This window comes from Pseudocercospora fijiensis (assembly GCF_000340215.1).
Source record: "Pseudocercospora fijiensis CIRAD86 unplaced genomic scaffold MYCFIscaffold_5, whole genome shotgun sequence".
In the NCBI taxonomy this organism is placed as follows: domain Eukaryota; kingdom Fungi; phylum Ascomycota; class Dothideomycetes; order Mycosphaerellales; family Mycosphaerellaceae; genus Pseudocercospora; species Pseudocercospora fijiensis.
This window is the reverse complement of record NW_006921536.1, coordinates 4565304-4589926: the sequence shown is the minus strand read 5'-3', so window position 1 is coordinate 4589926 and position 24623 is coordinate 4565304. Positions and strand designations below refer to the sequence as shown.

The 24623-nt window shown below is 51.9% G+C and overlaps 8 protein-coding genes across 8 annotated transcripts; 3 read left to right on the top strand and 5 right to left on the bottom strand.

The window, feature by feature from the left end:
- Positions 1–2131: 2131 nt before the first annotated feature.
- Positions 2132–3518, top strand: MYCFIDRAFT_98785 (uncharacterized protein; the record flags this gene model as incomplete). Its single annotated transcript, XM_007929562.1, has 2 exons — positions 2132–3180; positions 3287–3518. Coding segments are annotated over 2 exons (1281 nt in total), but the record flags the coding sequence as incomplete, so codon positions are not given.
- A 230-nt stretch (positions 3519–3748) lies between these two features.
- Positions 3749–8900, top strand: MYCFIDRAFT_175908 (uncharacterized protein; the record flags this gene model as incomplete). Its single annotated transcript, XM_007929561.1, has 18 exons — positions 3749–4751; positions 4810–4831; positions 4893–5099; positions 5128–5322; positions 5365–5410; positions 5436–5519; positions 5549–5687; positions 5708–6151; positions 6180–6815; positions 6841–6852; positions 6898–6926; positions 6954–7075; positions 7126–7303; positions 7340–7411; positions 7442–7464; positions 7499–7543; positions 7578–7594; positions 7633–8900. The coding sequence occupies 18 exons, from the start codon at positions 3749–3751 to the stop codon at positions 8898–8900; spliced, it is 4542 nt and encodes a 1513-aa protein (XP_007927752.1).
- On the bottom strand, positions 8881–9967 carry MYCFIDRAFT_154899 (uncharacterized protein). Its single transcript, XM_007929560.1, has 2 exons — positions 9506–9967; positions 8881–9394 (listed from the first exon to the last, which is right to left on the bottom strand). Exons 1-2 carry the CDS (start codon positions 9850–9852, stop codon positions 9307–9309), a joined length of 435 nt encoding a protein of 144 aa, XP_007927751.1. The 5' UTR covers positions 9853–9967; the 3' UTR covers positions 8881–9306.
- A 1760-nt stretch (positions 9968–11727) lies between these two features.
- On the bottom strand, positions 11728–15537 carry MYCFIDRAFT_59513 (uncharacterized protein). Its single transcript, XM_007928896.1, has 2 exons — positions 15057–15537; positions 11728–15002 (listed from the first exon to the last, which is right to left on the bottom strand). Exons 1-2 carry the CDS (start codon positions 15368–15370, stop codon positions 12083–12085), a joined length of 3234 nt encoding a protein of 1077 aa, XP_007927087.1. The 5' UTR covers positions 15371–15537; the 3' UTR covers positions 11728–12082.
- A 984-nt stretch (positions 15538–16521) lies between these two features.
- MYCFIDRAFT_40475 (glycosyltransferase family 8 protein) lies at positions 16522–17487 on the bottom strand (the record flags this gene model as incomplete). The annotated part of the gene is made up of 1 exon (XM_007928810.1): positions 16522–17487. One exon carries the CDS (start codon positions 17485–17487, stop codon positions 16522–16524), a length of 966 nt encoding a protein of 321 aa, XP_007927001.1.
- Positions 17488–18607: 1120 nt separating this feature from the next.
- Positions 18608–20233, bottom strand: MYCFIDRAFT_52675 (uncharacterized protein). Its single transcript, XM_007928860.1, has 2 exons — positions 18929–20233; positions 18608–18879 (listed from the first exon to the last, which is right to left on the bottom strand). Exons 1-2 carry the CDS (start codon positions 20124–20126, stop codon positions 18659–18661), a joined length of 1419 nt encoding a protein of 472 aa, XP_007927051.1. The 5' UTR covers positions 20127–20233; the 3' UTR covers positions 18608–18658.
- Positions 20234–20930: 697 nt separating this feature from the next.
- MYCFIDRAFT_40568 (uncharacterized protein) lies at positions 20931–21083 on the top strand (the record flags this gene model as incomplete). The annotated part of the gene is made up of 1 exon (XM_007928813.1): positions 20931–21083. A coding segment is annotated over one exon (153 nt), but the record flags the coding sequence as incomplete, so codon positions are not given.
- Positions 21084–22199: 1116 nt separating this feature from the next.
- Positions 22200–23913, bottom strand: MYCFIDRAFT_10959 (uncharacterized protein; the record flags this gene model as incomplete). The annotated part of the gene is made up of 2 exons (XM_007928714.1): positions 22200–23709; positions 23762–23913. Coding segments are annotated over 2 exons (1662 nt in total), but the record flags the coding sequence as incomplete, so codon positions are not given.
- Positions 23914–24623: the final 710 nt, after the last annotated feature.

Genomic DNA, 24623 nt, shown 5'->3' with positions numbered 1-24623 from the left:
TCGCAGCGGCGGCTACTAATTACTCGCGAACAAATTGCTCGCTTAGTAGATCGGGATTAAGAAGGCCGCATTGTAAACAGTATCGGTATTTACTATATATCTTTGCATAGTCGACGCCTAATTTAGTGCAATAGGTGCCCTAATTAGTAGGCATTGTTAGATAAATAGAGGTAGAAATAGTAGAGGTTTAAGAAGGTTATAGATAAAATCGAACTAGAAAAAGCGACTCGCTATATACTCGCGGCCGGCTTGTAGATCGGAGATTAGTATATATTATTTGCAAACTCAATTAACCTAGCTTCCTAATTCCGAGCCGCCGCTAACTAACTACGTACTGCTAATAGCTTATCTAACTCTATTAGTTCCGGCTCTAACCCTATAGCTATATACTCCCTAGCTAGCCCTCGAAGAAGCAAGTAGGTAGAGCGGTAAAGGCGCTCTACATTATCGCTATTCTCGCTACTACTTACTAGATACGAGAAGCTATGAATCTATAATACTATCTTATACTAAGAAAGCGTAGCCTCGGGTAGGTAGGCTTTAAGATCTAGGAATTAGCGAGTCTATTAGCGAGTCTATAGCGAGTCTGTACTATAGAATCTAATATATACCGAATCCTTAAAGGTCTTGCTCTATATTATTAAGTGCGCCGTTAGGTATAGGAATACCTTAATAAGAATGCCCGCTAAGCTCTAGATAATAGTATAGAATATGCGGAATACCTAGTATAACGTATAGTCGATTAGCCTGCTTCCGGATACGATAGCTATTCTAGAGGTAAACAAATTCGAGGACTTTATAACGTATAATTAGTATATAGATTGCAAGGAAGGCAATCCGATCCGCTAGCAGTTTAGCATCGTATAGTAACTCGCGTAGTAACTCGTAGAAATAGCCCCTCTAGCTATTTAGTATAAGTGCTTGCTAACGCTACTATGCCTTAATCCGCTAGTTTATCTTACTCGTACTATATTTGAAGCAGTCCTCGAAGGCTAGCGGTTATTCCGGGTTACTACGAGTCGTAAGGCGAGTCTTATAGTAAGCATCCGCAGCTAGAATCGTCTCTACCCTACGGTCTAATCGAATAATCTGTAGCATTATACTACTATTCCGGATCGTTGTAAGGTATTAAGCTAGTATAGAGATAGCTGTCCGGCTAGTAATGCCTATATAGATTTAGACAATGTAACGCGAGTAAATATTAATCGCTACGTAGATCTATATCCCCTAATGCTCGAATTTATAGTAAGTATCTATTAATATTGCGTAACTAGGGCCGGGTATAATAATCGCTCTATAGTGCTCTCGCGCCCGCTCGCGGCGGACTCGCAACCCTTTAGGATTTAGTAAGGAAGCTATACGATATAGCCGATCTCTACTAATAATGTTATATTTAGACCTAATATAGGTATATAGGTACCGTCGGCTAAAGGACTCTACTATAGACTTCTCGAGCTCTTCCTATAAGACCTCTACTATCTATTCTTCCGCTTCTATCTATCTATCTATTAATAATGCCTTCTTTAATCTAAGCTCTTAACGTATCCGTTAATACCTCCGCTAGCTAATCTTAAACCTATCCGCCTATAGTACTCGAACCGCCTCTTTATTAGTTAACCGTAGAACGTAGAAGGTATATACGACCCGGATCTTTAGTGCCTTAATATCGTTAACTTAGTAATAGTAAGTAGAGTAGCTATAATTAATGTTCTACTTTTTAAGCCTTCGTTTAAGTATATTAAGAGATATCTAACAACCGGTCTCTTATATAAGGTACTATACGATTGCTTCTCGTATAGTACCGCCGTAGACTTAAGATATTATCTAAGCCTTCTATAGCGATAAATCGATACGTAGAGGCATTCTACGAGTCGATAGCGAGTATAGTACGAGTCGTAGAAGGTTAAACACGAAGAATTAGGTAGGAATAGCGGTGAGAAGTATAAGAAACCCCGCATTGAGCCTCTGGTATGTATGGGCCTCCCTAGTGGTAGCGTGAACTCTATCGCACTACCCTGTTCGGTAGCTCGCCTGGAAATTTTGACTGCGACTGCAACAGCTCCATGAAATCGAAGACATCAAGTGGTCGTGTTCATTTTAAGACTCTCCAACGACGATGGCAGACATAGAAGCCAAGAAGCGGAAGCGACAGTCGAACGGTGTCGATCGACCAAATAAGCGCATCGCTGGCGACAAGATCAAACTCATCCACCTCGACGGCGAAACAGGCGCTCACCCAGTGCTTCTCACTGCGCCAGGCGTGAAGACCCCTCAGGTGCCTTTCAAGGCCTACTCCAAACCGAGATCGCCAATACACGTCAATGCGCCCGTCAAGCCGAGTACGCACGATTTACTTCTACATTCGTCGCAACACCCAAAGCTCGACTATACTGCAACGCCCACCCTCGGCGAGGACGGTTTGAAGCATTATGTCTGCGTGTTTGATCCCGCCTCCAATATCCTCGAGGTCGCAGAAGCCCACCATTTGACACTGACGAGCACGCTTCGCTCTGAGATATATGAGTTGGACGAAGCTGAGAAGGAGCGACTGAGCTATGCCAAGCAGCGTGAAGCCTTGGGAAGCGAATTTGGTACCAAGAAAGCAAAGAAGGCAATTGCGGCCAAGACAGAAAATGCGATAATAGGGGATCGCAAGGGCAAGGGCAAGATCACGGATGTAGAGAGCGCCATACTAGAATCGATCGGCGAGACAACAGCTGGTGCTGCATCGAAAGCTTCCGAGAAGGAGACTGCGGACGCGCTCCTTGCTGCGAAGCCGATCCCGCGACCCAATCTCGAGGCAGAACATCCAGAGCAGGTCTACACTTTCGAAGCGCTGGTAGGAGACGCTCAACAGTACATCAAAATCAAGGATTGGCAGGACAAGGCAAAAGCAGGAGAATCAGTCGAGTTCAAGGGCATTCAGTATCCGGCGACGCGGCTCAAGTTCGTTGCAGACGATCCTCGCAAGCTGAAAGCTTTGAAGTATCTTGCGCTGCTTCTCGAATTTCACAACGTGCTGTCGAACGCCGGGAGGGCTGGCAAGAAGGTGCCAAAGAAGGAGATATTGCAGAAGCGCCTGCCTCCATCGCGGTGGCCAGAACAGCTCGTGGACTCTGTGCGGCGGCGATTCACGAATGAGACTGGTCAAGAGCTTGGCAAGTGGCAGATGGATAATCTGTAAGTGACCCCACAAGCGTCTCACGGCCGTGCCAGCCGCATCGCAGACAGCAGTGCAGTGTGCAGATTCAAATTTGGAGCGACTGTCGCTAACATATCCTCCCAGGTACACTCACATCTGCGCTCTTGCCCTATTCATTGACAACATGGAAGTCGATATCTGGCTCCTGAAAGAAGACACGAAGCTCGAACTTAGCGCTCTTGGCCATTACTTCCTGGAACTGGGTGCTCGCGTAGGACCTGTCACTGAAGCTGAGCGCACGCGAAGAGAGATGACCAAGGCACAGGCAGCTGCGACTCGGATGGCGCGATTGAAGCTCCCTCTTCAATTCCCACGGGCAGGGAAAGGACGCCGTGCATAAATCATTTCTGCGTAGGTAGCTCCAATGAAATGGGGCCACCGTGTCTGGCTTTCAGATCTGGAATGAGCCGGTCTTGGCATCGCCGGATCGGGTTCCACGCAGGTCTTTGTCCTTGTTCATGCTGATCACATGTAGCGAATGTTGACTCCACCACTTCGGCAGACTGAACGGCACCCGAAATCGCCAAGAAAAGACTGAACAGCATCATGAAGATCAAAAGACTAAGCTCCAGTCGTCCCATCGACCCACGCAACTATTGGCATCTGAAAGTCCCAGGCTCCGTCGCGGAGTTGAAAGCATCTCTTGACTCCCAAGGGATGTCTTATGTCAAGAGTTCCAACAAGGCCACACTCACAGACATTCACATACGGAACCAATGTGGTTTCTCAGATTATCAGAAATGCGATATCGACGAATTGAGAAATTTCTGCACCAGTCGAGGCCTGCTACCGCTCCCAGAGCTCGAAGGCAAGAATAAACGCCAGCGCAAGAAGTTATTGGGGCAACATCTTCAGGATGCAGATGACAATTCTACCTTCAATAGATTTATGGACTTGCCCCCGGAGCTGCGTGTGAACATCTACGAGTTCTACTTCCATGATCTTCAAGCGAAATTCAAACCATTCGACTGGTCGCCGGACATTCCCAAAACGCAGCCACCTATTACCACTCCTTCGCGACTCGTCCGCAAGGAATCTTTGTCAGTATTCTATGACCTGCTCACCTTTAAATTCACGCCTCGTCCGAAACTAAGCGAAATCGAACGCCGCTTCCTCGAGCTTGCGCCGCAATCTGTTCTGGATGAGGTTTGCAACATTCAAATGACGAGGCATATTATATTCGACTATTTCGCGGATGATCCAGTTACTGGTGACCAGATGGGCCGCCGTTGGGGAGCTGATTGGACTCTGCTCATATCTCCCGGCAACATGAATTTGCGGATGACTGGTATGCTAGAGATCAAAGAGGGCGACTTCGGCGTGGTTGATGAGCTGGGCGATGATGATCTCGACGATGCTACAAAAATCCGAGCGGATGTCGTGATGCAAAATCGATTAGCCGCATTTCTCGAAAAGCGTGACTACGATGGTATGCGATTCCGGCTTGTCTCTGACGATGTCCGCAATATTCGTGAGTTGTTTGAAGATGTTGGTGGGTATGAGTGGCATGGAGGCCTGCCTTCGGAGACCGAGTGGGACAGCGATGAGAGTGGCGAGGAGGGCGAGAACGAAGGCGAGGAAGACTAAGGAATTACAACGAGACGAAGACGGCAATTTGAATAAGACTACGTGAGCCATTTGGAACCTTCGAAGCGGCCTTCTTCGACAAATTGCTCCCTGCCATTGAAAGGCACCGGTATTCCCACTCACCATATCTCCATTCTTTGCGACTTTTCCGAAGCATCAAAGCACCACATTCAAAGCCTGCGGACAGCCTGTTGGATCGCGTGAAGAACCTAGAGATCATCCTTCCAACAATGGTCGAGGTTGAGCAATACGATGCCAGCTCATACTTCGATGGCGAGATCTATTGGAAGATTCCGGTCGTGAACGGCAGGTTCGAATTGGATTTGTTTCGGGAGGAGGATGTCAGACCACTTGCTGGCGCTTTTGAAAGAGTTATTGGAGGACACGTACAGCTTGACATATGATTGCGGTGGAAGAAATTCCTGGTGTTACGGGTTGCGTACCAGTGAACTCCCAGATTTGTTTATGGAGTTCTATGAAGACCCGGCCGAGATGGCAGCAATAGAGCAGGAGGAAGAGGATCCCATCTACGAGTACGACCGCACTTTTGGAGAAGGCTATCTCTTCTAAAAGAGGCAGGGCGTTGATCTGAACATCGCGACCCGTCTCAATGCGCAGCCTGTGGGCTGAGGAAAGTTCTTGCTAGGCGGCCCCGGCCGTCCGGCACATTCACTCACCATTCCGATATCTTACCGAATCTAGCTTTCCCAATCTGCGACTGACACCTCCAGTTGGATTTTGACAAACCTTCCCTTCGAGCTCACTCCCGCCATCACCATACCGTCACCATGGAATCAGAACCAAATCTGGCAGCGCTGCCCGCCGAACTGCAAGTCGAAATTGCAGAACTACTCGGGGAAGGTCAAGACATGCGCGCACTTCGCGCCACTTCTCGAACGTTAGCGGCCAATTGCACAGATCTATTCGCTGAACGGTTCTTCCAGCGCCGCAGTCACCTTTACACCGTGCATGGACTCGAAGCATTGCGCGACATCAGTAGGAAGGCTGTGTTTGCGCGACACATCAAGCATGTTGAGCTGGTAGTGGTCGATATTGATAATCAGGACGAGGCCTTTGAAGAAGATATCGAGTCTCGGACAGGAGTTCATCTCGCAGCGACGGCGGAGGCAGAGCGCCGGTACCGAGCAGAGCAGATGAGACGGCAGCGATACGACTATAGTCTTCTCTATCAGGCCTTGAAGGCTTTCAAGCAACTCGGTGTGGCGAAAGACATCAAAGTGACGGCCAATCTCTGGATGCACGAGCCTCCAGCACTGCCAATCAACGCGCGAAGAATCCACGTGGAGAAGAAGATGCAGGAATCACGCGGTGGCGTCTTCGGTGTCAAAGCATTCCTGCAGAGTATCAAACAAACCCTGGGCGGAAACAGGCGACATTTGCGCTGGAACGATCGACGAGGCAGTAGAATCTTTACTGCTAGCTCTCGCGCGATCTCACCACACAATCGACACCCTCGATCTCGGCTTCAGAAGCAGCGACGTTCTACAAGATTCCTTCCTCCCATTCCATCACCTCGAAATCCCGGAAGAAATCGACCGTGTATGGCAGATATTTCGTCAGCTGAAGAAATCGCGACGTGGGTTTACAGAAAACCCGCGTGGCTGGGGAGAAAATCGAGATGCTCCGATGCGCCACCCATCTCGAAGAACTCTCAATAAGCATGGGTGGCAACGAAGATACACGAGGAGTCTCAATCGATTTTTCGCCCGGGAGATTGGTGCTTCGAACATCAAGCGCTTCGCCTTAACCGATTCCCACGCCACAGAAGCAGACATCATAGCACTGCTCTCTCGCTACAAGCATTCCCTCGAGGCTCTGCATTTCACGAACATTGCCCTAGGATCTGGCTATGAATGGCCACCTTTGCTACGTTGGATTCACGACGAGTTCCCTCAATTGCAATCCTTCAGTGCCAGTGACCTGCTTGTCGCACAGAATGACATTCCGGTGAATATTTACGCCACGTGGCGACTCCCAAACCACCATACTGCATTCGCAACTGATCGTGGCGGCCGCCTGCTTTACATGAGTCTGGCTGGCACGTTTTATTGGCATGAAGGAGACGCAAGATGGGACTGATTTTTGAGAATACTCGGCATATTTTCTTTGGGCGTTGGTGAGGATTTGGCGCCCATGTTTGAAGATTTTTTTGGGGGGGGGCATGGGGAGGGCTAGCAGCAGATTCTCGAGACCTGAGGACGAGCAACGCAGCATGGCGCCGAGGTTTGCCTTAGGGATGGGAGCAGAGAGATGGCAGGACGACTTGTAGAGGAAGTGTAGTGTATTGAGGTTTAAGCCAAGTCTGCGCTACTCAGATTCTCGCTACAACCACCACAATCTGGATTCCATCGGTTATCCTCCTTTCATGGGAATCGTAATCATGTGTCCGGGATGAGGACCACGGAACTTGGGCTCACTGAATACTTTTTAGAACTTCTGCCGGAGCGGGTTCGATGCATGTGGCTTTTTCTCGTGAACTTTGACGGGAGTGAAGTTTGCCGGAATTTCCTTCGACGGGGATGAAATGAGGCCTCGTTGACTGGCATGAGGATGGATCGTGAAGCTGATGATTTGTGTCGTCCACCACTGGATGATTTGGATGTTGAGAAGGAGGCGAAGGACTTCTTGTAGCGATTGCTCAATCAAGAAGGCATGTATCGAGGCCTTGCCGTGTGTGTCTTAATGAAGAATTCATCGAATGACTCAAAGGTCGTTGCTTGTTGCAAAGATGTGGTGGTGTTCTGAAACGGCAGTTGTGATTGGCGAGGAATGAAATGATTGCATGTGAACGCGCGGGCCGTCGTCACAGGCCTTTTTTTCAGACGCGCTTTCCTTCGCGATACACACCTACAACACCAAAGACATCGAGACCGCGCCACCTCGAGTCTCATTGTCGGACACGATGGCGACCCTCGACAGCCTTCCGGCAGAGATGCATGTCGAGGTCGCTAGCTACCTTGACAACGCCAGCATAATTGCAACACGTCAAGTCTGCCGCACGCTGGCCAAGAACTCACACGATATCTTCGTCGAGCGATTCTTCCGTCGCAGAGCCCATGTCTTCACACCGGAGTCAATCGCGATCCTCCGACAGATCAGCACCAGTCCGTTGGCTCGCCATGTGCGCGAACTCGAGCTGATCGCCGTCCACAGAAACAGGCGCGCCGGTAACGATGGACGCAGCATCGCTGTCAAATCTCGCCTCTTCACCCAGATAGATAGTCTGACCCTGATCGATGGCCTCAAGCTCGTGGACATCTTCCAGAACTTCCAGAGGCTCGATGCATGCCGGAGCATCAAAGTAAGTTCACGGAACTGGTTCAGAATTGAGCCAGAAGAATGCGGCTACAAGGAAACCGTCATCAAGATGGCTCGATCACAGGGTATCTTTGGCATGGCGCTGTTGCTCAGGACGCTTGGCCCACACCTGAAGAAGGGTGATCTGGAAGCGCAAAACGCGGGCAGCATCTTCAACATGGTCAATCGAGATCTCGCGCTGAGCAAACTTGAAGCCCACTCTCTGAACTTCTGCCACAACCAATGCGAGACTTTCCCTGAAGAAGTATACTTAGATCAGACACTGTGTGAGCCAGCTTGGGCGCATGTTCGTTCGTTGGCGCTGGGATTCGCATATTGTTTCGGAGAAGATGAAGAGCTATGTCAAACCATTGGCAAATGCTCCAGACTCGAACGGCTTGGTCTCGATCGTCTGAGGCCGGGCTTCGTGGGACCTCTAGCTGCAGCTCTTCTTGCCACCAACATCTCATCGATCTCTTTACTTTGCATGGGTGGCACGGAGTGGCAATTGTGCGAGAATGTACTCATCAAGCTCCTCCCGCGCCTTAAAGTTCTGCGACTAGAACACATCTGGCTGGTGGAAGGCTCGTGGAAGGGTGTCTGCAGGCTCTTGCGCAAAGGCGGCCTGAAGGAGTTGACCCTGGGACCTATGATTCACGTGGCGGAACGCTGGTATTTCAGGGCAGAAGCGGGACATGGCCCGTACCACGCTGAGGGATTGCACGAGGTCGACCAGCTGTTGGTTCGATTGATCGAGCATGGCTGTCACGAGTGGAGATCTGATGATGTCTGAGTTGTAGCAGAAGGTCGATACGTCTTGGTAACGGCTCAAGTCGGCGTGTTGCTTCGATGAGTGGCCACCGGATCTGCGAGGTTGGTTCATCTACCTGAACATTACGGACCATTGGCGAATGCCGCGCGAAGCGACTCCACTGCAGCAGCACGGGCAAGCAAAGTGGTCGCAGAAAGGGAAAGACGACTGCTGTAAGAATCCAGAATTATGAGCTGAAGCGAGGAGATTGAAGGCCTTCGTGAGTCCAAATTCAACGGTCCTAGGAGTGCAATACAGTTCTCAGTCGCCGCAGTCAGGATACCACAATCCAGTCGCAGCGAAACTCTTCTTCCTGTCATGTCATCCTTGATCGTCTCATCATCAAAAACACTTCACAACCTCATCTTCATACCGTCCGCGCGCCCAGTCACTTCTCATACCTTTCCCCCTGAATCGTAGCCACAACCTTCCTCTCATGCACCCGATCCCTAAACTCCAAATACCAAATCCCCTGCCTAAATCCCCCTCACATCACATCAGCCAAAAAAACCTCCCCAACCCAAAATTCTTAAAAAAGAAAAAAAAACCAGGGATTGGGAGAGTCAAAAAAAACCAAAAAAACTCACCAAGTCCCCAAACCCACCCTCCCCTCACAAATCGGCACCGTAACACTAGCCCCCACCAACGCACTTTTGACATGCGCCGGCATATCATCCGGTCCCTCACAATCATGTCTATACAAGCCCTGTTTCCGCGGCACGATGCGATCCAACGCATCACTCATATCTTGCCGCACATCCTCGTCCCAGTTCTCGTTCAACGAAAGCCCGCAGGAGGTGTGTTGAATGAACAAATGCAGGAGGCCGATTTTGTAGGATTTGATCTCGGGGAGGGAGGAGAGGATGGTGTCGGTGATTAGGTAGGAGCCGCGGGAGTGAGGGGGGAGGGTGAAGGGTTTTTGGAACCAGGACATGGTTGGGGCGGTTGGGAGGGAGGGGGGGTGTTAGTGGTGGTGATGTGGAGGGTGAAAGGGTAGATGATTGGTTTGATTTTGAGGAGGGCGTGTGTGGTGATGTGGAAGAAGGTGAGGATGAAGATTGGGAGTGAGGATGAGAAGAGGTAGGCAGTCGAACATTGGGTGATGAAGAAGTGTGACGTCAGTCGAGGGTGTTTTACTGTAAACCTTCCCGCGGGATATATATAACCCGCCGTAGCGAATCTCAACACTACACCTCACGCGAATATCTATAATTAAGAGAGGAGAATATAAAATCCTCAAGACTTCTTTTTTTTTGGTTTACTCATCGCATCGCATCGTAGTAAAAAGCAAGCCAAGCCATTCTCGTAGCTCAGGCTCACCTATTTAACTGCTTCCAGGCAGTCGCAGTCTCCATCGATTCCATCCATCGCTGATCGTAAAGTAAAAGAAAAAACAAACAAGGATTCCAGGCCAACCAACGTAGCCTTCTCGCAGAACTCTCCAACTTCAAACCCACCATTCCTTCCCTTTCCTATAGCATGAGTGTTCGAAGAACAGATGGTCAGAAAAAAAGACCCAATCTATTTCTTCTTCTTCTTCTCCTCCACCTCCACCTCCCTCACAAAATAAAACGCCCCCTTATACCGTGGATCCTCCTTCCACTCTCCACCCATATCCCTAATATCCCGGAACATCCTATTCATCAATCAGTTAAAAAAAAACACTTCCCCCCCCCCCCCCCCAAAAACACCTTATCCACAGATATTTTTTCCAACTCACCGCAAACTATGACTCCCATCAACCTCCACAACCCAACACATCTGATCATCCTTGAGATCCACAGGCGCCATCTTCCGCTTATCGTAAGCACCCTCGGCCTTGGCGATTTTCATGTTGTCTTCCTCGACTTGGGCGGTGGTGCGGCCGAGCCAGGCGTTGGTGGCGCCAGGGGTGGGGACGTCGCCGCCAGACTTGTCGGGGGCGGAGGATGGGATGTAGACGTGGGAGTTGGGGCCGCTTGGGAAGTGCATGTTGGGCTCTGGCGCTGGGGCTGGTGGGGCAGCTGGTGGGTAGGGTGGTTGGTAGTAGCCTTGCGGGACGGTGTAGAGGGGGTGAGAGTAGTACTGTGGTTGTGGGTAAGTTGGGATGTGTGGGGGGTGAGCGTAGTAGACTGGTTGTGGGTAGTTGATGACTGGGGGCTGTGGGGATGGCTCCTTGGGTGGGGCTTCGGATGGTGAGGGTGAGTTGGTCTTGGCTGGCATATAGCTGTGGAAGTGAAGGCCGTTGTGGGTGTCGTAGCCGAGGGATGGTGCGGCGGTGGTCTGGCGACTGTGCTGGTCGGTGGATGGCCAATGCTCGTAGTCTTCATCACCGGCGGCAGACATGTTGGCTTTGGATCGGTGGTGTGGAAGTTGTGCAGATGGTGGTGGTGGAAGAGGAAGGTCTCGTCTGATGCGACGTTGGATGTGCGAGTGGCGATGCATGCGACAAGAGGTGGGGCGAGTGCGCGAAATGAAGTGAGGTTGTGAGGTCGAAGCTCAAGGCAAATGAAAAGAACAAACTTACGGTGTGAGTCGCATGCGTCTGTGCTCGAGGCCTCGAAATCGTGTGCTTGTGAAGGACTCTCGTTTTACGACGAGGTCTTGGAGGCGGAGGCGGACTTTCAAGCCAGACGTCGGCAAAGGGCCAGCACATTGCAGTCTGTTGAAGAACGTACACGAAGGGGAAAAGCGAGGGCGATGCGCGCTGCTCAGAATGCGAGGTACGACCGCTCACTTCAACGCTCACGCGCACACAATTTGATGTCATACAGTCATCCCGCTCGCAACCTTTTTCACATGCACAGAAACACATATCTCTTCAGAACTGCCGGCCGACAAATCTCTGCTCTACCTTAGACACTCAAGGCAACAACGATGAGCGGGAAAAGTGTAGTACCTCACCAGTCACCACGCTGTTGAAAGCGCCTCACATTCCACTATCTGCGATCATTTCGCTCAACCAACATTCGCCAGGAGCATGACTCAACCGTCAATCCAAAAAAATTTCCATAAAAATTCCTTCCTCCAAAGAAAACCCAAAACGAGCGTGACAGCACGTCAAGCACCAGAATCGAAAAAAAAAAACGTTCCCAAATTCATACGAGGACGCCGAAGAAGCATGTTGGATGCTCCTGCTCCTGCTCCTGCTTCAACCTCCCACTCCAGCAGAGAAAGATCCACTCCTAGACAGAAGCCCGCTGTTCCTGCTTCTCGTCACCAGAGCGGGCGTTCGTCCTCCGAAGCTTCTGAGCCCTACGTCTCCGCTTGATACCTTTCCAGCTTTCCACAGCCGCAACAAAGCAAACAATACTTCCAAACACAAGGCCCCATTCCCAAGTCAAAGGCAAATGCCTGAAAACGACGCGGTTGATGACCGGGATGTAGATGATAGGAAAAGGAGTGAGAAGTCCCGCCATGACGGCGTAGAACAGAAATTTGTTCTTGGTGATGGCGTAAAAGAGTTTCATCAGGTGGGCTCGCGGTCCGGGTTCCAAAGGGTACATGTTGAACAAGCTGAGGTCGAGATGTTTGGCTTCCCATGCCATGACGGAGAGCAGGACGGTCAGGATGCTGTATGCTGTGCCTCGGGCGCGATAGGGGAGGTCGCAAGTCGAGTTGTAGTTGTGGTTGCAATCGTCACCGAGATCGCCGTCTCCTACGCCGTAAGCGACGATGCAGAAGGATGCGAGGCAGAGACCACCCATGCAGGTTCCATAGATGAATTTGTCGATAATCAGCTCCCAGGTGAAAACTCCAGCTTTGAGGGAGTGCGGTGGACGGATCATGACGTCTGAGGAGGCTTCTTCGAGACCTAGGCCGATGGCGAGGAAGGACGAACTGACCAGGTTGGCGAAGAGGATTTCGAGTGGTGAGAGGGGAAAAGTAGAGACGCCGTTCCGATCCTTGAAGGCCAGTCCGATGAGAAGGAGGATGACTTGGGCGATATTGCTGATCAGAAGATGAAGAAGGAATTTCCGGATGTTGTCGAAAAGTCGACGACCTTCACGGATAGCTGACACGATCGAAGCAAAGTTGTCGTCCGTGAGAACCATGTCCGCAGCCTCTTTGCTCACATCGCTGCCGTTGATGCCCATAGCCACGCCGACATCTGCGCCTTTCAGAGCGGGGGAGTCATTGACTCCGTCTCCTGTCATGACGCAGTATTTGCCTCTACGCTTCAGAGCGTGAAGCATGCTGAGCTTAGTTGCTGGGCTGCAGCGTGCGATGACCAGAGGCAAAGTATTCATAGCATCCATCTGCGCTTCTGACAGCTTGTCGAATTCCGAAGCCGTCATGACAGCATTCGGCGAAGAGCTTCCGGCCACTTCTGGTGCAAGAATACCAATTTCGCGAGCAATGGTCGTTGCAGTCTTCAGATGATCTCCAGTCAACATATGGACGGTAATTCCAGCAGCTTGACAACGCTTGATGGCGCCGGCCGATTCCAGTCGTGGAGGATCGTAGATGCCAACCAGTCCTATGAACTCCAGATTCTGCTCCATGAGGTCACGGTCACCGCATGTGTCGTTCAGATCCTGAGGCAGTCTCCGATGAGCGAGACACAGCACTCTGAGACCTTCCGTAGCCATGGCATCAGCCTGAGCCAGAATGTCTTTTGCGGTCGCCTCGTTGACATTCATCAGAGGCAGGAGGACTTCGGTCGCTCCTTTCGTGTAACAGATCTTCGCACCAGATGAGGCGTCTTCGTAAATCGCTGTCATGCGCTTGATCTCACTGTCAAATGAATGCTCGGTCACGAGTCGGAGACCATGCCTCGAGAGCGTGTCCACCTTACCACTTTCGCAGCGCATGGCCATGACATGCAGAGCTATTTCGGTCGGCTCGCCAGTAGCTGTCCAGTGCGGTTCATCGTCTTTGGGTTCCGCAACGGTGGAGACATTGCACAGCGCAGCTACGTGGAAGAAGGTTCGAAGCTCAAGATCGTCGACCAAATCTTGCGCCGACTGCAGCTTGCCGCCTTCTAGCTGTAAGACGCCTACGGTCGGATCAAATGGATGCTGTGCATCCTCCACCTGAATAGTCCTGCCGCTTGCGAGCCAGGCCTTACGCGCAAGCATTTTGCCCTGGGTAAGGGTACCTGTCTTGTCAGAGCAGATGTTCGTGACACCTCCAATAGCCTCGAGGGCGCCCATCTTCCTGACAATAACGTTACCCTTCGCCATAGCTTTGGATCCCACTGCCATGGTAATGGTCAGCACTGCAATGAGTGACTCGGGGATCACAGCTACGGCAACGCAGATCCCATAGATCAGGGTCTCATCATCGATGTCCCAGACATTGGCAGAGAAGACAATGATAGCGAGAAGGATGGCCAGGGCAAATAGGAATAAGGCAAACCATGAAAGCTTGACTTGAAGTGGAGTACCGAGAAGTCCAAGAGCACCTTTCAGCGCGTGCAATGCACGGCTTCCCGCACGCGAATACCAGGGCCGCAGGAGGTCCTTTTCGTCTTTCTCGCCTTTCAAAGATTGAGCAATCTCACCGATGACCGTATTCATTCCGGTCCCTACAACGATGCCCATGGCTCGTCCACGAGTGACCGTGGTGGCAGAAAAGGCCATGTTCTGTCGGTCACCAGGCGAGTCATCTTTGACGGCGGAAATGAAGTCGGCGTCTTTCGAGGCGGGCTTCGATTCGCCCGTGAGCATTCCTTCATCGCTGGCGAAGTTGATGGTGTTTAGAAGACGAACATCGGCGGGCACCTTGTCACCAACCGCGAGCTGAACCAGATCTCCTGGGACCAGCTCCTCGGCCTTGATGGTGTGCAAACTTCCCCCGTCGCGGATGGCTCTGCAGTCTGGAGCAGAAAGAGCTAGGAGCGAAGCAATAGTCTGCTCGGCTCGGTAGTCTTGGAAGAAGCCGACTACGATGTTCAAGAGGATGACGGCATTGATGACTCCACCTTCGATCCAATCCATGGTTGCATAGCTCAAGACCATGGCAATGGCCAGGACAATGGTCAGACTGTTGGAGACTTGGCGTATCAGAATGCTCCACCAGATGACACCATCCGACGCCTCCAGTCTATTCAGGCCATACTTCTCACGACGCCTATTTACTTCAGCGTGCGTGAGACCGTTTCTAGGACACGGTCAGTATCGTGCATCATGCGGATCAGGAAGTCAAAGAACGCACTGCACATCGGTCGCCACGAGGCTTGCCACGGAGGCGTGGGTCAGGGTATGGGCGTGATGGTGGATGCTGGTGATATCGATATCATCAATGGATACGATCGAGTTTGTTGTTTTGGTATCGCGAGCTCCGTCGCAGGCTTTGCCGTTCAAGAGAACAGACTCCCTGCTGGACGAGCCCGCGCTCGGTATAGGCGGCGGATCGTCGACATTCCCGCTGTCGTCTGCAGCGGGCAGGCCTCCCGGGCCATGCGGTGCCGTCGAGTGCTGTTCAGAGCCGACATGGACGGTGGACGAGGACGCAGGAGCTTTTTCCATCAATTACCCAAGGCAGAGCAGCGGCCTTTCGCGTGGGAGGAGGAAAGGCCACAGGCAGGGAGAGGGAGCTGCCGTGAGTCTTATGCAGCGGAGGGAGGGGAAGGTCAGGTAAGGCAAGAGCGAAGGGGACAGTACGCACGTGGCGCGCGCGGAGAGGCGAGGAAAGGGATGGAATGGAAGGCGTGGCCGGCCCTGGCACACGCAGCGCTGCAGTCTGGGCATGGCATGACATGCAATCCACCACAAAGAGACCAAGCCAAGCGGCGTGATGCACGTCGCACCGTTTGGCGTAATCATGGCGGCAAAGGACTGCTTTGTTTGTGTGGATCACGTGTGTGCCTCTGCGCTGGCCGGCCATGTTTGCTCGCATGCCCGCCTGCTGTTTGCGATGGCCGTGTCTCACGACCTCGCCATCTCATCGCATCTCACCCCAGCAATGTCACGAGATGCGGTCAAGCAGTGCTTGGAGTGGTGGAGTGCTGTGGCTTCGGTTGGGCTAGTCGTTCAAGCGCGAAACAATGGCACCGTCGAGCAGGGATGAGAGTGCCAAGACGCGCTAGAATAATCGGTTTCCATCCTTGCGTGCCCTCACCATGTATCAACCAAACAGACCGCACGTCTGTACACCTCTACCAACACCAACGAGCCACTTCCCGTGACGTGACATATCCAGATGGTGCTTCGGCCTTGCTTCCACTGCAATCGTACATACTGCTACTGATTATAATCGCGCTTTCATGGCAGAAGTCCGCTGGTCGATTCAATGACCGCGCTCTGCACTCTGGGCTTGACTATAATACATGACACTTCCACGTCCACCAGAGCCCCACCGCACGCACCGAGACCAGCTCGTGCAATAATGCTTATGCTTATGATACATACTTCACCACGCCTTACGGAACTCGGCCACAGATACCTTGACCGAAGCATCCTCCTCGCCGACGGAATTGCGACCGCCGAGGTGAGACAGATTGGTGACATCGTGCACTCTGGCACCGATGCTGCCCATATCAGGCCGTTCTTCGTCACCAAGCTCGTCCTCCTTGTTCGCGACGTGCTTGGCCATGATATCGACCACGGCAAACTCTCCTTGAGCACGGCGGGTTTCCATCTGCAAAGGGAAAGCATGGAAATTAGCATGTGCGCCACCATCAGTTTGCTTTCCACTCATTGACACCTACCCAGTTCTCGTACGCGCTCCACCACCAGCCATGCGTCGTTCCGTCTTGCTTCTTGAAACCCGCCACTCCGTCCTGACCGATGCGCTTCGCCCAAGGCTTGTCGACGATGTAGTGTAAGCACACAATGCCTTCTTCGCGCCAGATGTTCTGGTGGCGGTATGCCATAGTCTTGACAGCATTGTATTTCCAGCTGAGGCTCATCCATCGATTGCGGAAGAAGTGTACCATGAAGTCCTGGTCGGGGAATTTGAACGAGCTGAGCAGATCGGTCATCGTGAAGAAGTCAAGCAGATCGTTCCAGAGCTCCTTGCGTGGATGAAATACGAACATGCCGCTGTTGAACAAGTGGTATGTATCGATACTTTCCGGCTTGACCGTCTGTGACTTGAGAAGAGCTTTCGGATGAGTCTGGCGGGTCAATGCGCAATTCTCTTTGGTGTAGCTGGCCGGAGTCCATGGCATCTTATCGGGACTGCACACGCAGTCGTGGACAGCAGCAACAAAGTTGAGTGGAAGCGTTGCCGCATCTTCGAAGACGCCGTCCATGCTCCCAAACAGCATCATATCTGCATCAAGATAACACAAGGTCTCAAATCCTTCGTTGAATGCTTCGAAAACACGAAGCTTGGTCCAGGTGTCGGTGAAGCGGTCGACGGCGACGTTGAGCTGATGGCGCGCTGGTGGTATCAGCAAGTCGCACTTGCGGAGAATCAAGTCAGACCGCTCAGCTTCGAGTTCAAGAGCCTTGACTGCAGTCGCCGACAGGGAAGCTGTGTACAACACGATCAATGGATACTTTGATCCCTGCTCTCGCAGTGTATGAGCCAGCATGACGACGCCAGCGAGGTAATTGGCTCTTGTAATGAGCGTGATGTATGCACGAGGGTTTGGTCTGCTATCTTCGCCGTTGCTGAGTAGGGAGTCATGTCGAGCCATGTCGTTGCAAACTTTCTCGTCGTCACGGGGTGGCAAAAAGGGCAGAATCGTCTATCTCGTCAGAGTGCCTATGAAGCCTGTTGTCGCGGGACCTGTCTCTTGTCTTGATATCTAGCGAGGAGTGTGTGTGTTTGCTGCTGTTTGTGGCTGAATGCTTTGCGTATGAAGTCGTCTCCAGTACGCGAAAGAGGGTTGAAAGGAGAGGATGAAGTTCTGCCGTCGTTCAAGCAGCCATCTTGACAGCGATTGCAAGCTGCTGTGAAGCTCAAGCGCCTGTCCTTATATGTAGTTAGCGTGACGGGCCAATGTAGGCCTTCGTGGAAGCTGTTGGGTCGCTGGAACGCTGTGTCCGCCGCGGTAATCGTTGCTTATGCCGAGAGTCAGATGGCAGGAAAGGGCAGCGCGGCAGAGCGACTGCTTCCACCACGCCAGACGCGGAAGACGGTTATGCCGAAGAGGATGGGCAGATTGCTGGTGCCGTGGTGGTGGTGGTGGTGGTGGTGTCGTCGTCGGTGGTTGGGAGGGTGTGGGAGCGCATTGAAGCATGACACACGGCCTCAAATATTGCTGCCGCTAGCTGCGCGTGACCATCACGGCTACTGCCAGAGTGAAGTCGGCAGTACTCGAGGAAGGCGCGAGTCCCATGGACTTCTGCTACCTTGAAACAAGAGCCAGACTGGTGACAGATGTCTGCTGCCCTTGCACACCTCGTTATCTCGTGCTGTTCTCACCAGCGACCTTATCGTTGGCACCAGGATCAGGAGAATGCGGTCTACGGTCTCGTCACATGAAAATTGGCGAAACACGCGCCCAGGATCGGGTCATAACAGATCACGGAGTCTTGGTATCGCAGCAGGAGCACTCACTCTTGTTGATCTTCATTGCGGCTCACAGTATGTGACACAGATGTAGCGGTGTATCGCCCAAATCTTGGTCTTCGGACACACAGTCCAAGCGCTATGCAAAGCACGGAGGAGATAAGGCTGTGCCTTCGTGCTTGGAATTGCTCCGCGAGCGTCATTCCTGAGCCATTCCTGCGAAGTCTGTCAGTAGGACCAGAACATGTAGCCGCTATAAAGGGGAGGCCCGAGTCGGCGACATGGCACTCAAGAGCTGTCATACGTTTACTAATGTTCTCGCATTAAATTTCTCTTATAACGTTCTATACATCTCAACGCGCTCTCGGATGCCCGTTGGCGGATTCGTCATCATCGCTCATGAGTCCTTCCAGCTCAAACTCCTGAGCATCGGCCGCTTGTCTGTCGGTCGCAGTTGGAAGTCTGGCGTGTCCATTCGCTCTCGGCACTTCCTCGTCGCCGAGTTTCACTGCTTGTTTGCCCTTCGTCGTTGGATTGCTGTACGATGAGTAAAGGTGAAGTAGCATGAGTACGACTAGAATTATGTCAGCATAGAACGCAATAGCGGGAACGCGTCAACTTACATAGGAAGAGTAAGAACGAGATGCTGTACAGAATCAAGATGTACGCCACATGGGTAACGCCCGCATCAGAAAGAAGCTTCATTTGCTCCTCTGTGGCACCCATGAAGAGGAAGCCAGAGGCGTAAAGGAAGAATGGTGTCAGGTACTGGAAGCTGCTGATCTCGGCATCAACATCACCACCATCTGGCCCGACCAGTGTATTGCGGTCCTTGAGTACAAACGCAATTTCGATGATCCTGGCACCACCAGCGCTCATCAGCGTGTAACCAAAGATCGAGTGCACATGTGTGCTGAGCACTAAATCTTGCGGATGTGCACTCATGGCCCAGCCTGTGAAGATGATGACAATTGCGGGAATAAGGTTTCGCTTTGGTCGTCCTTGTCGGTCTCGAGACAGCCAGATACCAACCAGTCCTGCGGCCCACCAAATAATGCCCATACTTGTATGCTGCAAATCATTTTTGACCCACGGCTGTCCCCATCTATGCTCGGTGAAAGTGTTCACACATCCCCACAGAGCAATGACCAAGCTGTCGAAGAACTCCTGACTTCTTCTGGTTCGCGCAAGGAATGCTTGGCCGTTCAATAGCATGATAGTCAGGACAATTCCATAAGCGATGAATGCTGAGCCCATGATGAAATGAGCCAGGCATTGTCCGAGGTGGTCGCCTTGACAAAAGCCTTGCGATGCAATACCGCCAAAGAGGAACTGCACCCAGATTGCCACAGGCATGACACCACCCAGAATTCCATGTCCTCTAACCAACTGCTTGCGTACGATTCCAAGAAATCCTCTTTCAATGTGCATCTTCAGGTAGATACCAATTCCAACCTGCACAATCATGATGAGCATGAGGATATTCGCAAACTTGGCGTGTACGTTGGGACCAAACTGTCTTCCCTTGTGCGCATGCCCAAGGAAGTACCCAGGTATCGCAATAGCTGTTGCTGCTATTTGTACAGGTACGTGCCATCTTGATCGTACAAGTCCAAGTACCATTCCTGTGGGATAGAGGATACCCCAGGCAAAGCACTGTATGAGGATGTGCGCCCATAATGTGCTGTCAATCGGTGCTGCTGAAATAGCCTCGCCTTCTGGAATCTCGTCATGTCCTCCATGCGCATATGCTACGCCTGCGTAGAGGAGAGCAGTGGCTACTGCTATCGCTGTCGACGGTCTGGTTCGGAAGGTGGCCATCGTGTCGCAAGGCTGGTCTCGGGTTGGGTTCGAACGTTGGCTATAGCCGCTCGTGGATGGACGCAGCTTGTCTGGTCTTGAGATGCCGCCTCGCCAGGTTGGAAACGTGAGACCGAGATTGGGAGGCAGGATTGATCTCTCTCGATCGCAAGTGGTAAGCAATGAAGGACCCCTGTCCGGCAGTCGGCCCGAGAAACCTCCGGCTACACGTCTCCCAAACGTCCACGCGTCGACCATTCAATAAAGCTCCACTCCAATATAAGCCGTCACCGATTACCGAGATACCAAAGAACACCATGCCTTCCCAAGCCGAATCCAAACCCGAGGCCCCATCCTCAGAAGCACCATTACCCAGCTCTCCAACACCAATCAAATCCCAAAACGATTCCCAAGCAGACATCAACAGCAAAAAACGCAAAGCCGATATCGAATCCCAAGCAGACATCAACACCAAAACCCACAACCCCGACATCGACTCCCAACCCATCGATTCAAACAACACCTCCTCAAGCAAAGACGAAACCCCCAGACCCGCAACCCCAGAAAAAATAATCCTCCTCGCCGTAAACTCCAAACGCAAAGTCTTCGAATCCAACCTCCAAGCCCTGCAATCCGAAAAATCCCTCCTCATCGCCAGCTCAACCCTTCCAAGCGGCCTCTCAATACCAGGCAAGTCAATCAATCAACCACCCAAAAAGAAAACCACCCAAACCCAAACCCTCCCAAACATTTCGTTCTTCTTTTCTAAACTGTTTCCCAGATTCGTACACCCCAGAACAGAAGTCCTCGGTCGCATTAGAGACGGCAAAAGGGAGAATTCAAGAACATATTTCTCTCCTGCATTCTTATAATGAGATTAAAGATATTGGGATGGGATTGTTGGGGATGTTGGCGGAAGGGAGGGGGGTGAGAGTGAAGGATTTGATGGGGGAGTTTGGGATGGGGGAGAAGGATTGATCAGATCTAAAGGAAGGGGAGGGGAGGGGCGGGGCGAGAGTGGGTGTGATTAATGGTGGGATGAGTGTCTGGCTATGGGAGGAGGATTTGAGCGATGATTAATGAACTGGCTGGCTGGATGTGGCATGGAGGTTTTTGCTGGATGTTGTATTATATTTTATGGTATGGTGGTTTTGGATGTGCTGTGATGAGAAAGATGGCAAGTCAGTACGCGCCGGCTGTAGTAAGTGCTGCAGCACTGACTCTGCTTGCTCGCAATGATCATGGCCGAAGATAGATAAGGGTAATGAGATAGCGGAAATGTAAAGTCTCGCAGAGTAACATCTTCTCAAACGACATCTACAAACGCGACGCGGCACCGCGCAAAAGTGGTATCCAATCCAACCCAGACCAGGAGTTTGACAAAACCCTACCCAAGTTAAGCGCGCTTCCTGCATCGCATGTGTTTCCCCAACCTCGACATCAAGGCAGATCCAGACCTAACAATACTCGTGCGCTGCCAAATCTGCCGCCGCCGCCGCCCAGCGCCTATTATACTAACACAGCGCCTTCTCGCTCGCTACCGTAAACGTCCCAGTGGTATAAACAAAGCAAAAACACAAAAAGACTCCCGCATCCATTTTGCGGTCCCGTTCTACCGCCGCCGCCTTATCATACTCCATACGTATACTTCGTAGCCGCCAATCTCCGCCTCTTTGATGCTAAAGGCGTGGTGGCTGCTTAAAGAGGATCGACGCTCATACCGGCGGTGCCCAAGCCCTCCATGCTGAAATGGGAGCCTGGAACGGCAAATTTGGTGAAGTCGTCGTCCATCACAATGCCGCTATCGTCGATGTCAGCCTCTTGGGACTGCTGGAGCTGGGACTTTGAGCCAGCTGTTTGTAGTTGAGGTTGAAATGGCAGGCCATGAGCTTGCGACTGGCGCTGCTGAGGTGCGGAGTTCGGCTGTTGTGAATCTGTCATGAACAGAGACTGTTGAGCCGCGTCGTTGCCATTTCCTGATGCGCCAGGGCCCATGCTGCTCATTCGGCTTCCGCTATGACTGCGTTGGCCGTTCTCCAGTGTTGGCGACTGATACATGTTTCCACCGTTTGGCGTGACCTCTCCTTCGACAGATTCGAGGAACCCGCCCATTTCCGCAAGCCACAATGCCATCTCGTCAACGAACATCTTCAGCACCCACCAGTAGCTGTATGAAAGACCGCCGACGATGGTAATGTCTCGAATCGATGCCGTGCCGATCGCTGAGATGCAGTGCAGGATCGTCCGAGCCGGCGCATCCGGAAAGCGCGCCGGCAGTGATGAGATGAATGCAGACCATCGATCCAATACATTCTCTGCCGACACCTGGGAAGGACCGTTCCTCGAAGAAGGTGCGGTCTGGTTCTGGAGATATGCCGCAAAGTCTCCATTTGTAGCCTCGAAGTTGTAGAAGGATGCATCCTCAAAGTTGGGTGCCGAGATTGGTTCAAGCAGATTTCGCATTTCGGTAGTCATGATTCTGTGAACTTCTTCGTATCCACAGTCGGGGAGTTCAGCCTCCATGACGCGCTTTGGATTGACCATTGTTGACCACTCTTGCCACATTTGCTCTCTGTTTTGGTCGATGGTGAGCAAGTTTGCTGCAGCGTGGGCCGACTGGTTGACCCTTATAAGGCGATGCAGAAGGCCAGCGAAAATGGTGGCAGGTCGAAGCTTGGCGTCGAGGACGTGTGGAGGCTGATTTGCAAAGGTCTTCGCGATGTGACCGTGTAAGGTTGTTGATATGTTGCTTAAGATATTAATGACAACAGCAGGTGCTGCTTGTAGTGTCAGTCGGCTGACGAAGCGCACCATCGTCCTGTACATGACCAGATCGCACTGTTCTATCCAAGGTGCCAGATTTTTGTGTGTGAACAATTTTTGTACAGGAACAGTAAGAGTGCCATGGAATGATGTGTACAGTCGGAAGAACTGTTTCTCTTTGCAAAATCGTATGCTGTCAATCAGTGAAGTGCAGTGAGTTCTGTACAAGGCTGCCAATGCCTCTGCAGTGTCCACGTCGGTACGCTCTGGTAGATGAGGTTGTATGGGTGGTAGATTGACAGGTTCGTTCTCGGTAAACATTGGGATGTTGCTCGACGGAAACCGGAGCGTGTGCGAATATGTCATGGCGGTCGCCGTTCCACGTTCGTAGCCACGAATTTCGGGATAGAGGAAGGACTTTCCTTTTGATGCTGGACCTCGGGGCGTGGGAGGGAGTGCTGATTGAAGATCGAATGCGCCATCGGTGGTCGGGAATGCGGCGGTGTCGGCTTGCAAGCGAGGAATGTTGTTAAAGTCGATTTGCTGAGTACTCGAGGATTGCGATCGTCGCCGGCTGTCCATCTGGAGATGACTTCCTTGCCATGCGGGAGGTCCATTCGGTTGCTCATCTTCGAGCGCGAGATCCACATAGTGGTACTTGCTCTCACCTCTTACACCTAAACGACGAGTCTGAATTCCTGGGAAGATCACTCGTACCAGTTTGCCGAAGGAAGCCGGGTTGAGGGGAACCACTCTCTCAGTACCACAGCGGGTGGCATACTGAGAGTAGACTCGGTTGCGAGGGACGGAAGTCTTTGCCGGTTTGCACACAGCTCGAAGCCTGAAAATTGTTAGCAAGGAGGGCAATTCGTATTTCATGAGTAATTCCTCACCAAAGCATGGCAAAGAGCTGCTTTGTCTTCTCGGCCATTGGCGTGCGCTCCTTCTGAATGACTTCCTGGGCAACTTCTCGCAGCGGACGACCCTCGTTCTTAGCAAGCATCTCGCGCAGTTCCTTGTCATTGGTCGCAGTGACAGCAGAACCCTTCCTCCTCTTGTCTTCATGAAGATCGGCAGCAGCAGCTATAGGCGCAGAGCCCATCCTATGATGACCTTGAAAGTGCATATCCTGCTGCATATATGGCGAATCATGAGCGGTGTATTGCGGTGGCATGGGAAATTGGACGGGCTGCGCATGAGGATGGCCATGAGGAGGTTGCTGTATGGGCTGCGCTGCTTCGTATTGTGGCATGGCTTGCGGTGCCATGCTGGCTTGATACTGTAGAAGAGCAGGCTCGGGCTCGTGGGTCATATATGCGGGATGGGCAGCCTTTGCATCATGCGTCGGTGGGCCATTGTGATGCGAGGTGGCGCTGGTGGTCGATGCCCGTGATTCGGGTCGCTGGCTATTGCGAGCCGACATGTGTAAAGGTATGGATGTATCGAGGTTGTTTACACTATTGTTGATGTTGATGTCGAGGCAATGTTATGATTTCGCTACTTCTGGATGTGGCTGGTCAGCGAGGTGCTCCGACGCCCAACTTCATGCTGATACCCAAGCGCGAGTGTCTTCGCAGTGGAAGCGTATGGTATAGGAAGAGTGGAGAGCGATACCTGTAGGAGGAGACGGCATATAGGCTGTGGAATGCTAGGTAGGGCTGCGATTGTTGTTGCAGATCGGGTCCAGGACTCCAGGCGATGGGCTGCGCCGCGGGCGATGAGGTCGGCGCACGCGGACTCGAGGGTATTGCTGTG

What these genes read in the sequence shown, in the direction of transcription:
- MYCFIDRAFT_154899 (XM_007929560.1), bottom strand. Translation starts at nt 9,852, where the DNA reads ATGTCCTGGTTCCAAAAACCCTTCACCCTCCCCCCTCACTCCCGCGGC. An exon ending in AGGGTGGGTTTGGGGACTTG is followed by an intron (nt 9,395 to 9,505) that starts GTGAGTTTTTTT and finishes AGGGGGATTTAG; the next exon opens with GCAGGGGATTTGGTATTTGG.
- MYCFIDRAFT_59513 (XM_007928896.1), bottom strand. Translation starts at nt 15,370, where the DNA reads ATGGAAAAAGCTCCTGCGTCCTCGTCCACCGTCCATGTCGGCTCTGAA. An exon ending in CTCGTGGCGACCGATGTGCA is followed by an intron (nt 15,003 to 15,056) that starts GTGCGTTCTTTG and finishes ACCGTGTCCTAG; the next exon opens with AAACGGTCTCACGCACGCTG.
- MYCFIDRAFT_52675 (XM_007928860.1), bottom strand. Translation starts at nt 20,126, where the DNA reads ATGGCCACCTTCCGAACCAGACCGTCGACAGCGATAGCAGTAGCCACT. An exon ending in CTCGTTCTTACTCTTCCTAT is followed by an intron (nt 18,880 to 18,928) that starts GTAAGTTGACGC and finishes ACATAATTCTAG; the next exon opens with TCGTACTCATGCTACTTCAC.